Source organism: Chiroxiphia lanceolata, chromosome 22 (assembly GCF_009829145.1).
Source record: "Chiroxiphia lanceolata isolate bChiLan1 chromosome 22, bChiLan1.pri, whole genome shotgun sequence".
NCBI lineage: Eukaryota > Metazoa > Chordata > Aves > Passeriformes > Pipridae > Chiroxiphia > Chiroxiphia lanceolata.
In genome coordinates this window covers 1783407-1803900 of record NC_045658.1, presented here as the reverse complement: position 1 = coordinate 1803900, position 20494 = coordinate 1783407, and the positions used below count along the sequence as shown (strand labels likewise).

The window sequence follows — 20494 nt, the reverse complement described above, 5'->3', positions numbered from 1 at the left end:
TCTCTGCAACTCCCTGGCAGGAGGGTGGACCCAAGTGGGGATCAGTCTCTTCTTCCAGATAACAAACAACAGGACAAGAGGACATCATCTCAGACAGTGCCAGGGGAGGATCAGGTTAGGCATCAGGAGGAATATCTTCACTGAAAGGGCTGTCAGGCTTTGGAAGGGGCTGCCCAGGTAGAGTCCCCATCCATGGAGGTGTCCAAGGAGTGACTGGATGTGGCACTCAGTGCTCTGGGCTGGGGGACAAGGTGGGGATTGGTCACAGGTTGGACTCAATGATCTCAGAGGTCTTTTCCAACCTTGATGACTCTGTGATTCTGTGGGACCTTCCTTCTTCCTAATTGCCCCTTCATTACTGTCTGTCCTTCAGCAGTCCACTGCAGCAGTTGGTGAGGAGGAGCAGATGCTCTCTCCTTGCTGGGAGTTTTACTCTGACCTCACATTCCTGTGGGACAAGCAGAAATCCCTCCCTGCTACCCCAGTGACACTTCAGAACTGGGACAGAGGCCAGTCCCTTGATCACACCCTCATTTCCACTTATGGGGTTCCACAAACCTCATGTCTGACTTTCTGCCAGTGCATCCCGAGGTTACCCCTCCTCAGTGATGGGGGTGCAGGGTGGGGGGTCCTTGGGCTTGCTGAACCCTTTGCAGGGACAGATCTCAGGGGACTCATTTGTAAACTTGCCAACTCAGATTTTGAGCTGTCAGCTGCTGCTCTGTTTTACCAGTGATCCTGCCAAGGCAGCCTGACCTGCCAGGAAGGATGAGCACCTTCAACATCACCACAGACACTGGGTTCAAAAATCAGTACCTGCTCCTCCTTTTCTCAGGGCTCATGCCCACAGCTTGGCTTTCCTAAGATCTCTCTGTTTTCCAGAAGCAGAGATTACTGCTTTGCTCTGACTTTTGGGACTTCATGCCTGCCAGGCTTCCAGCCACCTTGCTCTGACCACCTTCAAGGCTCTCTGAATGTGGTCCCATCCTCCTCTGCTGTCCGGTTTCTCCATGGAGGGGGACAGGGACTGCCTGTCCTCTTGTACAAGGAGGTCCTGCCTGTCCACCAGTGCTTCTGGATCCTCAGCTAAGGGCATAATTCCTAATGAATCCATCCCTGACACGAGTGCAATGCCACCTGTATCATTATGGTGTGACTGCTCCAGCCCTCAGCTAGAAGAACTGCAGACAAGGGGCAGGACAAAAGTTTGGAAATAGTCTCATTATCACTTTTAAATATGCTCTTGGGTTCCCCAGCTTTGGTAACTTGGCCATGGCCCCTGGAGAAGCAGGCTCTGGGTGGTAGCAATCCAAATACTTCTCCTGAGGTCCAAAACCCGGTGTTCAGGTGGGCTTTGCCTCCAGCACAGGTAAAGGGAGATGGTGAAGAGCAAATGGAGAGGGTGCTGAGGCTGGATCAGGCACAGGAAGAGGGGATGAGGAAGGAGGACAGTGCTAAGAGAAAGTGGCCACAGAAGAGGGAAGCAGTTCCCATCCCCACTGAGCTCAAGGCTTGGAGCAACAACTCAAGTTTTCTAGCTAAAACCTCCTTTAGAGCCTTTCCTGAGAGGTGCCAGACAGCCCAGGGATATCCATACTCACATCCCTGCTTCTGTGTCTCCCTGCCAGGAGGAAGGACCTGTTTGTTCTCCCGGGGTGGCCTCTCTGCCCACACCACCCTGGTCTCCTGCCCTTCCTCCCCCCAGAAACACAGCACCCAATTCTGAACGGGTTTTTCTGACGACAGGTTTGTATTTTCTTGGCAGGATCTGAGCGAGTTGAACTCAACCACAGTGAAGAGCCCCACCAACACTGTAGCAGTGCAGAACCTCAAAGCTGGCACCATCTACGTGTTCCAGGTGCGGGCACGGACTGTGGCCGGGTACGGCCGCTACAGTGGGAAGATGTACTTCCAGACCATGACTGAAGGTGAGTCTGTCACCTCTGGGTGAAGGTGACACAGGGTCCAGAAAGCCATGGAGATGCACTGGCAGAAGTGCTGATCCTCTTGCTGTCAGCCCCTTCAAGGGTGTGTTGACAAGTCACGTGCTTTTATTCAAGACCTGGAGAGAGGCTTGGCCATGGTGGTCCATGCAGACAATCCCATGGTTTGGTCTGATTTCTGCCCAGCTTTCCTGCCATGGGGATGCCTCTGCTTAGCTGGAGTTAGGGGAAGCAAACTTTATGTCTTCTGTGTGCCCAGCTGGTGATGACAAATGCAGAGCCAGCTCTTAATTTTCTAAATTCGTGCTGCTAAATAAAACAGGCCAAGCCAGTTTTCCAGCCCTGAGGCCAAGGACGAGGCACAGCACGTATCCATGGGACTAAGTCTTCCTCCCAAAAGGGGCAGCTCCATCCAACCTGCCTACTGGGGCACATCCCAGTCCTGAAACAGCACCACCTGTCCCGGACCAGAGGAAGCAACAGCCATGCAGATGTGATGGGCTTTGCTCTGAGTTTGAGGAACTCATGAGGGATGACACATTAACCCACTCCCTCTTCTCTGTGCACCAGCTGAATACCAGACCAGCGTCCAGGAGAAGCTGCCGCTCATCATCGGCTCCTCGGCGGCGGGGCTGGTGTTCCTCATCGCCGTGGTCGTCATCGGCATCGTGTGCAACAGGTAGGTCACCTGAGCACACCAGGGCTGGGCAGGAGCTGGTCCCTGGGGACAGGGTGGCAGGGCGTGGGGATGGGAAGGGCCCATGCTGTGCTCAGGTCTCCCTTCCTTTCCAGAAGAAGGGGCTTTGAGCGCGCGGACTCCGAGTACACCGACAAGCTGCAGCACTACACCAGTGGCCACAGTACGTACCGAGGGTCCCCGCCCGCCCTGGGGGGCCGCTCGCTCTTCGGTTTGTGTTCCTGTTCACTCATTCCTTGTTTTGGGGGGGGGGCTCAGGGGCCTCCTGGGGTGTGCATGTGCGGGCAGGAGCATCCCCTCAGCCAGCCCCCTGATCCCTGCCCTGATCCCCAGCCCTGTGTGCTGGCTGGAGCCAACCCCTGGGGATGCTCTGCAAACCCCTGTGACATCCAACACGCCCCCTGAAGCCTCACCCTCTTCTGTGCTGCAGCTCCTACCACCACACCATGTCTTGCTCCTCTGACTCCTCAGCTTTGCCCATCTGCTGGGCAGCAGTGAGACCCCTTCCCTGGCCTGTCCCTCTCCTGCAGAGTGCTGTCCTCTGCAGGAGCCTACACCCCTTTGCTAGAGCCCATCCCAGTGCTCCCAGTTCCCAGTAGATAGGAGCTGTATCTACGTATAGGTATATAATACAATACCTAACATGCCCTCTCTTGCAGCCTCCCTCTTCCAACATCCAAGTGCAAGGCACTCCCTCGATCCAGCATTCCTGCTCCCAGCCTCACTGCACACCCTTTGCCTCACCTCAGTGCATCCTCCTTCCCCCATCCCAGGAAGTGTCCAAGGCCAGGTTGGACAGGGCTCGGAGAAACCTGAGATAGTGAAAGATGTCTCTGCCCATGGCAGGGGGTGGAACGAGATGAGGTCATTTAAGATCCCTTCCAACCCAAGCCATTCCATGATTCTATGATTAATCCCTGCCTGCATGTCCCTGAAATTCCTTTCTCCTCCCTCACTAGAGACACGTGGCTCTAATCTTGCTTTATTCCAGTCTCAGTTGTTATTTTCCTTGTGTTCCACTTGTAGCTTCAGCATTTCTGCCCTTTTAATAACCTTTTCCTGTACAAATCCAGACCTTGCTCAGAGCATGGAAAACACCAGTAGTGTTTCTGCTCAGGACTCACTGTTGCTTCTCATTTATCTGGGAAACACCTCCCAAAAGGCAGAGCTCTGAGCTGCAGCCCTGTGGCCCAGCAGCCTGTGCTGGCTGCCTCACTATCCCTTACCAGGAGAAATGACACTTTTCAGGAGGGATTATGAAAATGCAGCTCTCAGGTGTTTGTCAGTCCAGGCTGTAAACACACATTCACACATTCTCCTGGGTCTGGTGTGGGACATGACAGCTCCAGGCTGGGGTGGCATTAATAGCTGTGCCTGTACCACTTGGTGCCATGGGATGCACATGAGCTGATAAAGGGCCTGAGGTGCCTTTTAACCACTTCCACACTCAACATAGCTGTCCAAGGCTCAGTCCCTGCTCACTCCCCAGCAGTGATTGCTGTGGGGAGACTGCAGCAAATTGCCAAAGCCTGGGTAACCTGTGAGCATTGCAGAACCCCCTTGAATCCAACCAGCATCCTGGAGTTGGGACTCATGCTCTGGTGCTGTGTTGGGCTTCTTGTTTAGTGAGCTGTGAGCTCTGCTCTCCATATAACCCCCATTTTGGAGTGAGCCAGAGGCCAGAAAATGGGTATAGAAAGAGGAGACCCATAGGTAAGAGCTGTCCCACAGGTAGTGTGGGATGTGGCAGCAGCAGTCCAGCCTCACCAGGTCCCATGGCCATTGCCTTTCCCAGGACATGTCACTGTGTCCTCTGCTCTGCCCAGCAGGAGGAACTTGGTGCTTGCAATTTTCCTTGTGTCCTCCACAGCTTGTCTTGGCCATTTTGGGGCTCCCAAGAGGAAACCCAGCCTTGGGTTACCTGTCAGGAGAACAGACTGGACTGTGCATTCTGCTTGCACTGCCCCTGGAAGGGTCACAGACTTCTCGTGGAGGAGTCAGTCTGCAGTTTGCACTCTGAGCTCACAACATATCCCCTCACTACCCCAACAATGATTTGTGAACTGATATTCATTAAATCCAGCTTTAATAGTCCTGTGAAACATGACTCTGCATGTTCCTTCTCAAACTGTTTCTCTGTTTCTGCTCTGTGCCCTTGATTATGCAACTTGCTGAGGCAGAAAGACCCTCAAGCAAACAAGTTTCTCTTTTCCTTGATGCCAACAATCTGTTGTTCCAGTTGCATCCACCAATCTGACTCTCTCCTCACCTTTGTGCAGTGACTCCAGGGATGAAGATCTACATCGATCCGTTCACCTACGAAGATCCCAACGAGGCTGTCAGGGAGTTTGCAAAAGAAATCGATATCTCTTGTGTCAAAATCGAGCAGGTGATCGGGGCAGGTAGGTGACCTGGGAATGGCTGGCTCCCCCAGGATCAGGTGAGGATTTAGCCTTACCTGTACTGGGAAGACTGGTGTCACTAATGTCTTAGCCCCAGCCTGGACTAGAAGGAGCAGCAGGGTCCAGTGCTGGAGAAACATGAACACCCAGTTCCCGTGTGCAAATAGTCCCATATCCAGTGCTCCTCACAGTGATGGGTCCACCTGAAGGGGGGGTCTTTGGTGTGGAGGAGGGAGGAAGCAGAGATCAAGTGGTGGGTGGCAGCTCAGGGACGTGCAGGGCAGACAGGGCTGGACCAGTGGGAGCTTGTGGGAAGCTGACAAGCCCTACCTGTCTGTCCACAGGGGAGTTTGGCGAGGTGTGCAGTGGGCATCTCAAGCTTCCTGGCAAGAGGGAGATCTTTGTGGCCATCAAGACCCTCAAGTCTGGTTACACGGAGAAGCAGAGACGGGACTTCCTGAGCGAGGCCAGCATCATGGGCCAGTTTGACCACCCCAATGTCATCCACCTGGAGGGTGTGGTGACCAAGAGCTCTCCAGTCATGATCATCACTGAGTTCATGGAGAACGGCTCCCTGGACTCCTTCCTGCGGGTACAGGATCCTGGGAGTGGGCAGCTCCAGAAACTGTGCTGGGACGGAGGAGGACTGGGGGGAAGGTTCCCTTCCCAGTGCCCTTCCCTGCCCAGTGTCCCCTGGAGCAGCTGCTGCATGGTCCAGAGGTCTGTGGTTTGGGAACAGAGGTGGAGGTGCCACCTGTTACACATCTCATCCTAGGGAGAGGCTGTGCCCTCCTGCACACCCACAGGTGCCTGTACAAACTGGCACAGAGGGACAGTCTGACGGAGCTTTAAGACAGCAGGACTTCACCTCCAGCTGCTCTGTCCAAGTATTTCTACTTCTGAGCTTGAAGTGGAAAATTGACTGTTGAAGGGAGATAACAGGAATAGATGGTCCCTTCTGAGCCCTCCTGTGCAAGGTGGGTGCACCTTTGGGTGACAGCAGCCACCATGGTGATGCCCTTGGGGTGAGTGGGGGTGAATTCCAGCCCCTGTGAGCTCTCCACTCCCCTTTGGAGGGAATGTACACATTCGTGGCAGAGCTGTGTCTTGCCATGAGCGTGGAAAGACACTCCTGGCTGTTTGCCTGACCGTGCCAGGCTGTGGATTTGCTCCTCTCACATGGTCTCCCCCTCTGTTCCCCAAGCAAAACGACGGGCAGTTCACGGTGATCCAGCTGGTGGGGATGCTGAGGGGCATCGCCGCGGGCATGAAGTACCTGGCAGACATGAACTACGTGCACCGGGACCTGGCTGCCCGAAACATCCTGGTCAACAGCAACCTGGTCTGCAAAGTGTCCGACTTTGGCCTCTCCCGCTTCCTGGAGGACGACACCTCTGATCCGACCTACACCAGCGCCCTGGTAACGCTGCTCTTCCAGAGGGAGGGATGGGTGGGAGGGCGAAGGAAGGAGCTGGAGAGGGAAAAGAGGGAGGTCGCTTTTTCAGGGTGTCAGCGGTGGAAATAAGGTCCCAGATGGGAAAGACCAATGAAATAAATGGAAGAAGATTCCCTCCCGCAAGGTCCTGTCATGCCTGGGGGTAGCTGAGCCTTCTTCCAAACATACATATCCCTGGTTGGGATATATAATCCTTAGTTGGGATCATGCACTTATACCCACTCAGTGGGATCCAGCTGGGGTCCTTTGAAATGCTGCCCTGACAGATTTGTTGCCAGGGCAGCGAGTGTGGGGTTTTTTTGTCATCACTGTCCAGTTGTGCTGCCCTGCTGTCCAGGAATCCATCATCCTTCTGTCCAGGAATCTGTCATCCTTCCCCATGTCATGTCACAGGCTCAGCCCCAGGAACGACAGACTGAAGTGTGGATGCATGCTGGGCATTCATCCCAGCAGTACTAGATACTGCTTCTCCAGAGAATCTGTATAAATTAGACAGAAACATTCCTAGAAATGACTTCATGAACATGTAACAACTTCCCAGGAACACCCCCAGTGCCAGTGACACAAGTGCCACCAAGGACTCGTGGCCTGTCTCAGGCTACAGAATGTTCCTTGGGACCAAAGGATTGTTTGAAGACTTGTTGCTCAGTGAGGCTGTCGCCAGGATTTCTCATAAATATCACACAGCATGGCTCTGGAACAGTGCAACAGGATCAATGCCTAAGACAAGAATTCCTGGAAATTAGCGTTGGTATTACTGTAGGAAATCATCCCTCCTGGGTCTTTTGAAGCTGCCTGGCATGGCTCTTAGTGAATTGTGTCAGCAGCTGAATACCAAACAAACACCAAAAATGTGGGGGGTTATTTTCTTCTGAACTTGTGTAGCTTCAAACATCCACTCTTCCATCTTACGCAGCCTTAGAAACACTGATAATATTTATTTTTCATAACATGTTCCTCACAGCCAATTAACTTTCCCTATGTTAAGTAAATACATGGTATTTATTGCTGCTCTCTATCCCTGTTATTATGCCTGTAGCTTTTCTCTCTAATAATAAATTTGTCATCCCTAATTTATTCATCTTGGACTGTGGGCACTGTGGCAGGACGTAGATTGTCTATAGTGACAGAATATGTGCACCTGCTGCATCAGAGAACTAGGAGGATCTTCCTCTGCAGAATCCCTGTCCTGGGATGCACAAGTGGGTTTTATTGTCATCATCCCTGGTGCCCAGGGGTGGCAACAGCCACAAGCTGTGGCATGGGAGGTTCATGGCTGAAGCCCTGGGTCAGATCACCACAGACATGGGAGGTCTCACTGAAGTGAATTCCTCTACAAAGAGCCTCCAAAGTCTGTAATTTCTACTTTAGAACCTCTCTTTTATATATTTTTTAAACCCACTGCTTGCCATGAGCTCTGTCAAGAGTCTGCCTGATGGAGGGGGCATCATGCTTGGTGGGGAATGCTTGGTCTTCCTCTCTTGTGGAAAACAGAATATTTTGTCTGAGATCTGTAGCTGTGAGAAGATTAAGGAACATTATCTTTCTTCATTATTCTGGCATGTACTGGGGCTGAGTCCTAGGAAGTCCTAGGAGACCCTTAATAACACATACCAGTTATTAATTGGCAAAATATAATGTTCTTTAATCTTCTCCCAGCCACAAAACATAGACAGTTTTGCTTAGTTTTCAGCACAGGGGAAGAATTTCCCTTCAGAATGTCCCTTGAGTGAATGGCTCAAGCCCAAAGCTCCTGGAGGGAAATCAGGAGGATGGGAGGGCTTAAGCAGAGCGTGGCTCTGTGTGTGCCACTCCTGTGTTCTTCAGGGGTTGACTCCCCTGTGTGGGGAGTGGAGAGCCCTCATTTCTCCAGAGCTGGATGACAGAGCCCCCAGTGCCCACCCAGTCCATCCCATTTCCCACCAGTGACCCAGCAGAAGCTGTTCACTCCATCCTGGTCTCCAGAAACAGATCCTTCTGGATCATGTATATCCACAAACAGACCGAGATAAGAGAACTCCAGCTCAAAAATGAGGTACCATTGACTTCAAGGAGTCAACAGCTGTTGAAGGCTGAAGAGGAAGGTGTTCTAATTCCATATATCCTGCTCTGGAGGTAGAGAGGTGACAGCAAAAGGGTGGAGGGAGATCAGTTTGGATTTTCCTGTGTTCCTAGACCTTAATTTTTCTACCCAAGTCACTACTGGCACCATGGGCATTTCTCCATGCCGAGGAAAACTGTAGCAGGAGGCAGGTGGAAGGAGCTGGTCTTGTTTAATGTGATGAAGAGGAGGCTGAGGGAACCCTCTAAGTGACCTGGAGGAAGAAGAAGACAGACTTTTTGCAGTGGCACCAGATGATATAATAAGGAGTAATAGACAAAAATATGGCTTGTGAGGTGAATAACAGGAGAATGGTGGGACAGGTCACCAAATGGGGAGAACCATCATCACTGAAGGCTTCCCAGCTTGGCTAGACATTCCACATCCATCCTGAAGTAGCATGAGAGATAGTCCTGTGCTCTCTTCCTTCTGGGGTTTTACCAGAATATTACAGGCAAACATTATGGACACTCATGTTTTCAGTTGCTCTTGCTCCTTCTGTTCCCATCCTCTGTTTTCTCCCTGCAGGGTGGGAAGATCCCCATACGATGGACAGCTCCTGAGGCAATTCAGTACCGCAAATTCACCTCAGCCAGCGACGTGTGGAGCTATGGAATTGTCATGTGGGAGGTGATGTCCTACGGAGAGCGGCCCTACTGGGACATGACCAACCAAGATGTGAGTTAAGAAACCAGGGGCAGAAACACTGAAACTGGGGGAATTGCAAGGTGAAAGCGTGGCTATAGCCTGTGGCATGCCCAGAGCCTTCTCTGTTGAGGGAGATGTGTCCAAGGTCGGCACCTTTGGAAGAAGTAATGGGGATAATTTTGGGATTTGGTCTGGTCGCCTCGTGCTGCTGTGGCAGAGGTTGGGGACTGCTCAGCACCTACTGCAGTAGGACAGGGTTAAGGTGAGCAGGTGCTGAGAAGGTAAAGGAACCTGGTGGGTGGAAAAAGAAATGTCACTGAGCTGAGAGCTCCTGGAGCAGTAAGCAGAGCTTCATCTGCAGGGGTCACAGGCATTCCGTGGGAGCCTGCTACAGAGACAAGAATGGTTTGGGAAGGAAGAGACCTCTAAAGATCATCTTGTCCAACCCTCTTCCATGGTCAGAGGCACCTTCCACTAGATGGTCATTAAACCCCCCTGGCAAACTTGGACTGGGGTCTATAAGAAGCCAAGCAATTTATGCGCAGCTAAAAAACAAACCCACAAGGTATTTCAGTATTTTTGAAATACTTTATGACTCTTCTCTTGAATTGGAGCATTTCTGTGCACTCCTTCCTCCCAGGGGGACAGTTTCCTTGCCTCCATGCAACGATGACCTGTGTCTGCAGCCACACCTTCACCATAGCAATGCCATTCTCCGTGTTCCCCTGGTACCCGGGCAGTCAAAGCCCACCTGTCTGGTGGCAGTGAGTGCCATGAGGATGCTGCACCTGCCCATGTGGGTCCAGAAGGTCTCTTTTAACACTGTCTCTGAAGAGCTCCCTTTCTTCTTGCCCTTCTTTGCCTCATGAACCCTCAGGATCTAATGCCAAGGTCCTAGGTGGGCCCTTGGTAAGCCCAAGGCTTGTCCTCCCCTTCTGCTGCAAGTCTGAGCCTTGCACACCTGCCTGTGCCAGTATCTACCTGGCTTCCAGTGTGTCTCAGAGCTGCCTCTGGGCAGTCCATAGGAAGCCTTCAGACTCACATCTCCATCATCCTGTGGGCTCCTAAACCAACCTTGCCTTAGAGGGGGAGAGTGAGAGCCAGGCTCCCACCTGAGTCCTGCCTCTCCTCCTGCCCCTGTGGCAGATCAGACCTTTTCCATGTCAGTAGATCTCCATCCAGGCCACGTCAGGTTTCTCCAGGGTGGAACTACACCCTCCTTAGTGCCTGGTGGGAAACTGTGAGTCCCTAAGCCTGGAGCAGGTAGATGATACCTCAGCAAACTTTGTTCACAGCCTTGCCCAAGCCCCTGCCATACGAGAAAAATCTTTGCATCAGTTCTTCAAGGCAGAGGGAGGGGAGTTGGGGGTCTGCCCCTCTCAGCAAAGACAATTCCCTTCCTGTTAAGGTTTCACTGTCACCTCAATTTCAAGCATTTCCTGCAGCCAGGTGTCACTGCACCTGTAGCCCTCTGCCTTCCCTCTCCCTTGTACTCCACAGAATCACAGAATCAACCAGGTTGGAAAACACCTCTGAGATCTTCAAGTCCAACCTTTGACCCAACACCACCTTGCCTACGAGTCCATGGCACTGATGCCACATCCAGTCTCTTCTTAAACACCTCCAGGGACAGTGGCTCCACCCCCTACCTAGGCAGCCCATTCCAGTGTCTGATCACTCTCTCTGCAAAGAGTTTCTCCTCCCTGAACCCCTTCCCTCCAAGGTTTCTCCTGCCACAACCCCAGTGCTGCATCGGCACCAGTCCGCCCGCCGGGGATGGCAGAGCCTGCTCCTGTCTCCTTGGCATCTCCTGCTGCCTGTCTCCCGTCCCCAGCCCCTTCTCCCAGTTTTTCTGCTGCAGGCCATGGTGACATGGTGGCCCAGAAGCTGTCACCACTTAAGCCCAGCTGGTCCTCCCCGCCGAGGGTGCAGATTAGCCTCCTGACCCTGGGGTGTGAGCGCCTGGGGAGGCTGGGGGAGGAGAGATGGAGACAGCAGCCTGTGCTGTCTGGTGGGAGAGGAGATGGAAAGAGCAGCCTGTGCTGCCTCTGCATGTGTCTGGTGGCAGCACAGCAGGCAGCTCGTCCAGAAAGTGCTCAGTCCGTGCCAGAGACAAACACTTGGTCCTTGTGTGATGCTGCTGCCCAGCCCTGTGCCCCCTGTGCCTCCCCTCCCCTCTGTCTTGGGTAGATGTAGAGCTGGGAGAGGGGTCAACTTGCACCTCCTGGGAGAATCCCTGAGCAGGAGCCAAGAGCTGCACAAAGCACATCAGTCATGGGATCATGGAAGTTGGAAAAGACCTCTAAGGTCATGGAGTCCAACCATCAACCCAGCACTGCCATGTTCACCACTAAACCATGTCCCCAGGTGCCACATCCACACACCTTTTGAACCCTTCCAGGGATGGTGACTCCACCACTTCCCTGCACACCCTGTTCTAATGCTTGACAACTTTTCCATGAAGAATTTTTCCCTAATAACCAACCTAAACCTCCCCTGGCACAACTTGAGGCTGTTTCCTCTTGTCCTGTCGCTTGTTACCTGTGAGAAGATACCAACCCCCACCTGGCTCCACCCTCCTATCAGGGAGTTGTAGAGGAGATGCCTCTGGTCAGACCATCACAAGCCCTGTGGGGTACCACCATGTCCAACCAGGGCAGGGAAGGGCAGGGAGGATTCCTCCCACCTGGCACATTTTGGCAGCAGTGGTGCCAGCCCCCGTGTCTCAAGTCAGCCTGCCCAGCACCTTGGCCACGCACAGCAGTGTCTGGAGAACCTCCCAGTGCATTTCCTGCCTGAAGTCACCATCCTTCTTAAACCCTGCCAGATCCCCCACCTCACACTCTGGATTGCTTGGCATGGATTGGCCATCTACCCTCCCTTGGAGGGAGCCTTCTACTGCCACAGCACCTCCAGTGCCTCCTCCCCACCAACCCTTCCCTGCCGCTTTCCCATTCCCAGCTGCAGTATCCCTAATTTTCTCTAGGCAGCCTTCCTGCTCAACAATATATTCACCTCCACGGGTATGTCCAGCCCTTCCCCAGGATGGGGACACAGCCCTGGGGTATCCCAGCAGGCAGATCTCTGTCCTTGGAAGTGTGCAAGACATAGCCAGACAAAGTCATGGCAGCCTTGATCCCGTGGTGAGAGCAGCCAGAGACATCCAGGTCCTTCCTCTGGATCTCTGAGGGAAGTTCTGTCCCTCTTCCTCCCCTTTTCTCTCATTCCCACAGGGAGTTGGTCATTTCAAAATGCTGATCCTGATTTCTGCAGTATCCTCAGGTCTGGTTTTTATCCTCGCTCCAGGGTTTTGTTGCCGCACAAGCCTATTTATGGTGCCCAAGGCTCCTTCTCCTCATCCTTCAGTGCCCGTGCTGTGCATGGCCTAAAGGCAGGAGGATCCTGCCTGCACTTGCCTCTGTGAGAGGAATGGATGTTCCTGGAAGGTGGAGCAGCTCCATCCTCCTTCATCACCCAGGAGAGGATGGAGGGCTGCAGGTGCAGGGTAACAGGGATATGGGGAGATCCTTGAAGAAGATCCTCTAGCCTTTGTTCCTCTGCTGTTTCCACTGGACGTTGCAAGACCGGGCATTTTCCCAGGTCGTGTGGAGCAGTGAGGAGACACCCAAGCCTTGTGCCAGCCCAGATCTGCAGCCTGGGCTGCATCCCCTGGCACAACCCTCTCACTTGGCTGGGCTTGATTGCTGACAGGAGTAGAAAACCACTGGAGGAAGGAAAACACAGGGGCAGCTTCCCTGTCTGTAGGTCACAACCCCTCACTGGATGGGGCCGTTCTCCTCCCAGTGAGCTGCTGGGCGGGGTCCAAACACATCACCCTGACTCACCTGCCTTGTGGCTGGAGCTGTGAGGTCACATATCCTGGCAGGGATGGTCTCTATCCCTAGATCAGACTGACCACCATGAGCAGCCAGCCAGGCTGGGTGTCAGCTGAGCAAGGCTGGTGTCACCTCCCAGGACAGGCCTCACTGGAATGCCAAGGGCTGTGAGTTAAGTGTTTGGTGGGAGGGGGTTGGAGGGCACCAGACAGTGCAGGCTGCAGCAGGGCTGGTCATGCCAGTCACCTTCAGGATCCAAGAGAGGGAACACTGTGAATTAAATAGGTTTTATCACAACTGCACTGATCTCTTTCTCCCCTCCTGCAGGTGATAAATGCCATCGAGCAGGACTATCGGCTGCCACCGCCCATGGATTGCCCAAATGCCCTTCACCAGCTAATGCTGGACTGTTGGCAGAAGGATCGAAACCACAGGCCCAAATTTGGGCAAATTGTCAACACCTTGGACAAAATGATCCGAAATCCAAACAGCCTGAAAGCCATGGCACCTCTCTCCTCTGGGTACATGTCTCTGCCTTCCCCTTGTTCTCTGGCTCCTCTGTGCAGTCCTGCTGTCCTCGGGTCTTGGTGGGCACCATCACTGCATCTCTCTAGGAGCTGTGTTAGAGGCAGCTTGGCCTGTGTTTAGTCCTTTACAGGGTGGGCACTGAAAGATCACAGAATCCCAGAACAGTTTGGGTTGGAAGGGACCTTAAAGCTCATCTCATTCCACCCTCCTTCTATGGGCAGGGACATCTTCCACCGGCCCAGGTTGCTCCAAGCCCCATCTAACCTGGCCTTGGGCACTTCCAGGGATGGGGCAGCCACAGCTTCTCTGGGCACCCTGTGCCAGGGCCTCCCCACCCTCACAGCCAAGAATTCCTTCCTTAATATCTAATTAAATATCTGATGTCCAGGGCAGAGAGCTTGGAATCCCAGAGATTCCTGTGACTGGCAGTCTGTGCAAATGTCAAGGTCACTCTGGTCCCTCTCCTTGGATGGGTCTGGTGGACACAGACAGCTCGTGGACAGTGGACTCTGCACACAGAGGAGCATCTTGGGTTCATGTACATGTGGGTGCTGGAGGAGTGTGGTTGCTCTGTTTGTCCAATCTCACATTCACAGAATCAACAAGGTTGGAAAAGACCTCTGAGATCATCGAGCCCAACCTTTGACCCAACACCACTTTGCCTATCAGACCATGGCACTGATGCCACATCCAGTGTCTTCTTAAACACCTCCAGGAATGATGACTCCACCATCTCCCTGGGCAGCCCATTCCAATGCCTGATCACTCTCTCTGTAAAGAATTTCTTCCTAATATCCAAGCTAAACCTCCCCTGGCACAGCTTAAGACTGAGCCCTCTTGTCCTACTGCTGGTTCCTGGGAGAAGAGCTCGACCCCCACCTGGCTACTTCTGTCAGGGAGTTACAGAGAGCCAGAAGATCCCCCCTGAGCCTCCTTTTCTCCAGGCTGAGCCCCCCCAGCTCCCTCAGCCTCTCCTCATGAGACTTGTGCTCCAGACCTTCCCCAGCCTCATTGCCCTTCTCTGGACCTGCTCCAGCCCCTCAATGTCCTTCCTGAACTGAGGGGCCCAGAACTGTCCATAACACTCAAGGTGCAGCCTAACTAACCTTCCATGGAGCCAAATCAGCCTCCTGAGAGGGTTTGATGCTTCCCAGGGCTGGCTGGGATTCCCCAGTTGGTTGGAAGCACTGCTCCTGTTATGAGAATGGACTTTCTCCCCTTGTGCAGCCGGGATTTTAGAGCTACATCTCATAATCTCTGATGGCTCTTGCCTTTCCTCTATGAACTGATCCAGAAAGACTGATCCTGATGCTCTGTACAGATTTTTTTTCCCAAAAGAACCATTTTTCCAAAACCCCCACACCTTTTCACCAAAACCCCCATATTTTTTCTAAAAAACCCCCACATTTTCCTAAAAGAAATCCATTTTTGCCCCTCCAAAACCTATATTTAAAAAAAAAAAGACATTTTCACCCCATTTGTTTCTCAAGACACCACAATTCCCCCCCCCAAAAAAAACATTTTTCCCAAAACCCCACAATTTTTCCAAAGAATGCTCACATTTTTTCCCCCAAACATCCCATTTTTCCTAAAAACACTGTGGTTTTTTTACATAAACTCCACCATTTTTTCCTAATAAAACTCTTTTCCTTCCTAAAAATCTCCACTTTTTTTTCCCCAAACCCCCCATTTTTCTTCCAAAACCCCTTTTCCCCCAAAACATGCACATGGAGCCAACTGGGAGTCCCTTGGGTTTGGGGGGGGGGGGGCTGGGATCCCCCAGATGTATTTTGGGGTCTCCCAGGTGTATTTTTGCATCCTCCAGGTGTGTTTTGGAGGTATTTTGGAGTTCCTGGGGACTTTTGGGGTCCCCCAGGTGTATTTTGGGATCCCTCAGCAGGACAAAGTGTTGTCTGTGGTAGTTCATAATACACTGGGAATGGTGCTGGTCCAGGTGCCTCCAGCTGCTGGAGGGTGCTGGGACAGTTGTGTTTGCAGCTCTTCATCTGCTCATTCCCTGTTTCTGTGTTCCAGGATGAACCTCCCCCTCCTGGACCGCACAATCCCGGATTATTCCAGCTTCAACACTGTGGATGAATGGCTGGATGCCATCAAGATGAGCCAGTACAAGGAGAGCTTTGCCAGTGCTGGCTTCACCACCTTTGATGTAGTATCTCAGATGACTGTAGAGTAAGTGCCCAAAGCACAGGGAAAGTCTCAGCAGTTTAACAGCAATTGTTTCTTACTGAATTAGCTTTATTTTCGCGTTTCATGGTTTTACTTCTGTAGAATTTGTTGCTTTGTGGAGCCACTTTTAGTCTGTTCGGTTTCTGGAGGCTCCAGACTTTGTGTCCTCTGTCTCTCTGCACTTGCAGAGTTCATCTCCACCTCATCACACTCCACGTCCCCACTGTGAGAATGAACACCCCCCAAGGGGCTCCAGAACCCCAACAGGGAACAAATGGAGAGTTCAGGTGGCATCAGACAGTTCTCCACCCACTCAAGAGCACATTTATACTCTGCAGTCCTCTTGGGTGTGTGGTGTCTCAGGGATAGAGACGATGAAGTTCTGCCTGACAAAGGTGTCTGAAAGTCCAGATCATGGAATCACAGGGTGGTAAAGGTTGGAAGGGACTGCTGGAGGTCACCCAGTCCAACCTTCCTGCCAAACAGGATCCCCCAGAGTGCCTTACTCAGGGTGGTGTCCAGATGGCTTTTGGATATCTCGGGGTGGGGGGCACTTCACCCCCTCTCTGCACAGCCTGTTTGGTGACTGCACATCAAAGAAGTTCTTCCTCATGTTCAGGTGGAACTTCCTGGTCATCAGTTTCTGCCAGTTGCCTCTTGGGCCATGGCTTGGCACCCTCAGTCAGAGCCTGGTCCAGCCCCTGACACCTCCCCTCAGATATTTCCATTCCTTGATAAGATCCCCTCTTGGGGGATGGTGACAAGTTTGTTCTGCATTGTCCTGCATCCACTAAAAACATCCTGCAGTGACAAATTCTGAGCAACCTCTTTGGAGAAAGCAGCTGAAATCCATTTGTGGTGGGTTTGAAATCTCTTGGGGCTCTGATGCCTCTGCTGAAAGGTCTGTGGCTGGTTGCACTTTGCTGCAGAAACCCTTAGAAAGGGCCAAGCATTAAAGCCATCTGCAAGTGCTGTGATGTCTTTGAGCCTGGTGACCAGGAATGATTTTGGAGTTGGTGCCTTAATCCAGATTTTAAATCTACTGATGAGTCAGAATCTGTTCACACAAACAGCCTTTTCTGGCTTTTTGTTCTTATTTGCTGCTGGGAAAATCCCGTGGCACTTCTGACTGTTTCAGCACATCTGTGGTACAACCCCAAGACCCAGGGGATGATTTTGGCACAATGTTTTCTGTGTTCATACAACAGAAAGAGGGTCCACAAAATCTGAAGGGTAGAGAAGAAGAACTTTGACTAAAGAGAGACATCAGACCCACACTACAACTCAGCCCTGCCTGGGTTGTGCTATTTTGAGTATCTAACAGTGAACAGTTCTGCAGGCAGCCCAGCCAAGGCAGCCTGTTCTTTCACAGACATCCTCAGTGTCCCTTAAAAGCCACTTCTCCCAGTCCCCCACTACATCCCTCACAATGCCCCCCAACTGCCTTCACCACAATCACAAGGGTGTCCTCAGCTCATGTCCCACCAGATTTGACAAACCTCCCTTCCCCATTCCTCACCTGCTTGGCTGGATGTTAAACAGAGAAGGACAGTCCAAGTCCTTTTTCCTTGGCAAATCATGGTGCAACTGTACTTGACACCACCACCTGATGTTTACCTGGTCTTTGCAGAAGTACGTAGTCATGGAAGTGGAGCTGCTGTTTTGTTCAGACTTGGACAGCCAGCAAAGGGTAAATGTTTCCTGAAGACTGATTTGGTTCCCCAAATCCACATGGTTTCAACACTAGAAAGGTTTCTTACTGGTTGTCTGCAGGCTGGGACACCTGGGCCACTAAATTATCTGCCAAGAATCCCAGAATGCTTTGGGTTGGAGGGATCTTAAAGCCCATCTCATCCCACCCCCTGCCATGAGCAGGGACACCTTCCACTGGCCCAGGTTGCTCCAAGCCCCGTCCAACCTGGCCTTGGACACTTCCAGGGATGGGGCAGCCACAGCTTCTCTGGGCAACTTGTGCCAGGGCCTCCCCACCCTCTCAGGGAGGAATTGCTTCCCAGTATACAATCAAATATCTAATGTCCAAGGCAGAAAGCTGGGAATCACAGGGCTGTGCAGAGCCACAGTCCTATCCTGGTTTACAGAAATGAGTTAAGAATTTTTTTCACCTTTCCTTGGAGCTCCTGTTTGCTCTTCTTTGCCCATTGGCTTCCGCTCGAAACCAGGCAAGGGCTTTGCCACACTTCCCCTTAAAAGTCTGTTCCTAACACTCGAGGAGAAAAGGCACCTGGCAATCCTCAGAGTCAGGTGTGGGTCATGTCCATCCATCCCCTGATGGGAAGAACAGCTGAAGAATTCCTGACTGAGGTTTATCCACCAGGAGGGAGAATGCAGAGGGGAACAAACACAGCTGGAGCCACAAATGGGACCAATTTAGAGTCACACTCACTCTCTTGCCATGACCTTTATTTCTCCCAGATGCCCAATATCTATAAAAAACAGAAGCACTCCAAAAATTAGATTACCATGATTTAACACAGAGCACAAGTTACAAAAGTTGATCATTTCATGGTCCTATCAGATGAAAGGAAAAGCATCAAGAACAGCCCATCATCTGCACAGGAGGAGTGAGATCCACACTGATGAGGGACAGGACACCCTGGTCCTGTGTCTGCAGGGATGGAAAAAATGTGTCACAAATTGAAAGAGAATCCAAACAAAATGGCACAAGAGTAGAAAATTCAAGGCAAGTTGACTCAGCAGAGCCCAGGGCATTTGGTTTCACACTCTCTGTTGAGGTTCCAGGACTCTGAGGGTGCTGCAGGTGGGTAGAAAATGCAAAGATTGGAGGATAAGCCAGAAAAAGTGAAAGAGTAGAGGTTCCATGGGGTTTGCATCCATTGGTTGCACTCATGGAAGAAATCTGTGGAGACTTCAGCTCCCTTCTCATGGAATCATAGAGTTACAGAATGGTTTGGGTTGAAAGGGACCTTAAAGATCATCTGAAATATCATCTGTGATCTTGTCCTGTTGTGAGAAAATATCTTCTGATGTTTGTGTTTGTTTTCTTTTCCTCCCAAAGGGACATTCTGCGAGTTGGGGTCACTTTAGCAGGACACCAGAAGAAAATTCTGAACAGTATCCAGGTGATGAGGGCACAGATGAACCAAATTCAGTCTGTGGAGGTTTGATGGCTGCGTGTCCTCCTCCTCCTCCTCTTCCTCAAGGCCCTGCTCCCCTTCACCCCTGTGATGTCCAAGCTCCAGTTCTTGAGTGTTCTGCATGGACCAGAGACAGGCAGCTGCTCTGAGGATTAGGGCAGCAGGAAGGAACACCCTGTCCTCAAAAAAAGGTCACCAAGAGCTTCTAGAATTTAAGTAATGGAAAAAGGGAACAAAAAAAAAAAAGACAATTATTTTGAAAAAAAAAACAAAAACAAAAACAAAACAACAAACTACGAAATATTTTTAAATAATAATAAAGCAATTGCATTCTTGAAAAGGGCTCCAAGACCAATGGGAGTCTCCAAAGGAAGAGAAAAGAGCAGCTTCATGTTTCCCCTTGCACAAGGCTGCTGCAGCTGGGCCCAGGCACCTCTGGAGAGATGAGACTTTTTCAGGAAGAGGAATGCAAAGGAAGGCCACAGAAGCACATCCTTTCCTCTCCCATGGGCTGTGCTCTGGGAGTGTCGTGCAGCCCTCCCCCAAAAGCCCCTGTGAGCAAATCAGAGGGGGAAGAGCTGAAGCTCTTTGGTGCTGTGGAACCAAGTGCGTCTCAGAAACTGGTGGACTTAACTTCAAAAGATGAAGACTTTTTTTTTTTTTTTCTAAAAAAAAAACCCCCACCACACACAACAAATAAACCAAGACTTGGAGGAGGCTGTTTCCAACAAACCAGAAGGAATCTGTAACGCCTTGGGGTGTGGGGGGGGGGATGGGGTGGGGATGGGGGAAAAAGAAAACCCAGTCCTTTTTTACATCTCTTATTTTCTCTTGTCATGGAACAGTTTTGTGAGTGACAGTTTCCTAAAGGGTCCGTCCATGCACCGTCCAGTGGCATCGTGTCTCATACATATCATATGCACAAGACTTTTAGTGATGTCTTTTTCTAGATGCCAATGATCTTTTCCCCAGAGGACTTCCCAAGTACAGTATGTAGTAGTTTTTGATTACAAACGCTGACGTGTACCTTTATTTTTCCGTTGTCATTGTTGGGAGATTTTGTCCATTGTTTTGTTAACACCAGTTTGTGAGTTTGGGGGTTGGAAATTTTTTCGGTTTGGTCGGTTGGGGTTTGGTTGTTTTGGTTTTTGGGGTTTTTTTGACAAAAAAGAAATTACATCTCCAAGCATCATATCACCCAAGAACTTAAAATCTCTTCCCCGGGGAAGGAAAAATTGCAGCTTATTGACAATATGCCAGGAGAAAAAGGTTTTTTTATATGCACATTCCCTCCTGTTTGAGTATTTGTTCTTTTCCACTGGTGGTGGCACGGCAGATGTTTGTGGCTTTGGGGTTTCCAGTTGTTTGACAAGATGAAAAGGCCCCCAGTTCAATTCAGGGGTACTGATGCAGGGCTGAGCCAGCACCAACAGAGGGTTTGGGGGAGGGAGAGAGGGGAGGGTGGCTGGGTTTTGTGACTCTCCATTGTCAGAGCCCTTTGGAAAGCTCTGGCTGCTTGGAAAAGTGTTGGATTGGCGCCTGCAGCACAGAAAGGTGGGGAAGGCCAGTCCTCCAAGAGG

The 20494-nt window shown here is 51.4% G+C and overlaps 1 protein-coding gene across 1 annotated transcript in view; it reads left to right on the top strand.

The window, feature by feature from the left end:
* The window catches only part of EPHB2 (EPH receptor B2), a 124708-nt gene extending 105129 nt beyond the window's left edge, over positions 1-19579 (top strand). The window contains 10 exon segments of the mRNA XM_032709081.1: positions 1766-1928; positions 2514-2622; positions 2736-2851; positions 4920-5042; positions 5387-5634; positions 6247-6462; positions 9128-9277; positions 13411-13604; positions 15646-15801; positions 18836-19579. Coding sequence (XP_032564972.1) covers positions 1766-1928; positions 2514-2622; positions 2736-2851; positions 4920-5042; positions 5387-5634; positions 6247-6462; positions 9128-9277; positions 13411-13604; positions 15646-15801; positions 18836-18944 — 1584 coding nt within the window. The 3' untranslated portion in view covers positions 18945-19579.
* The last annotated feature ends 915 nt before the right edge of the window (positions 19580-20494 follow it).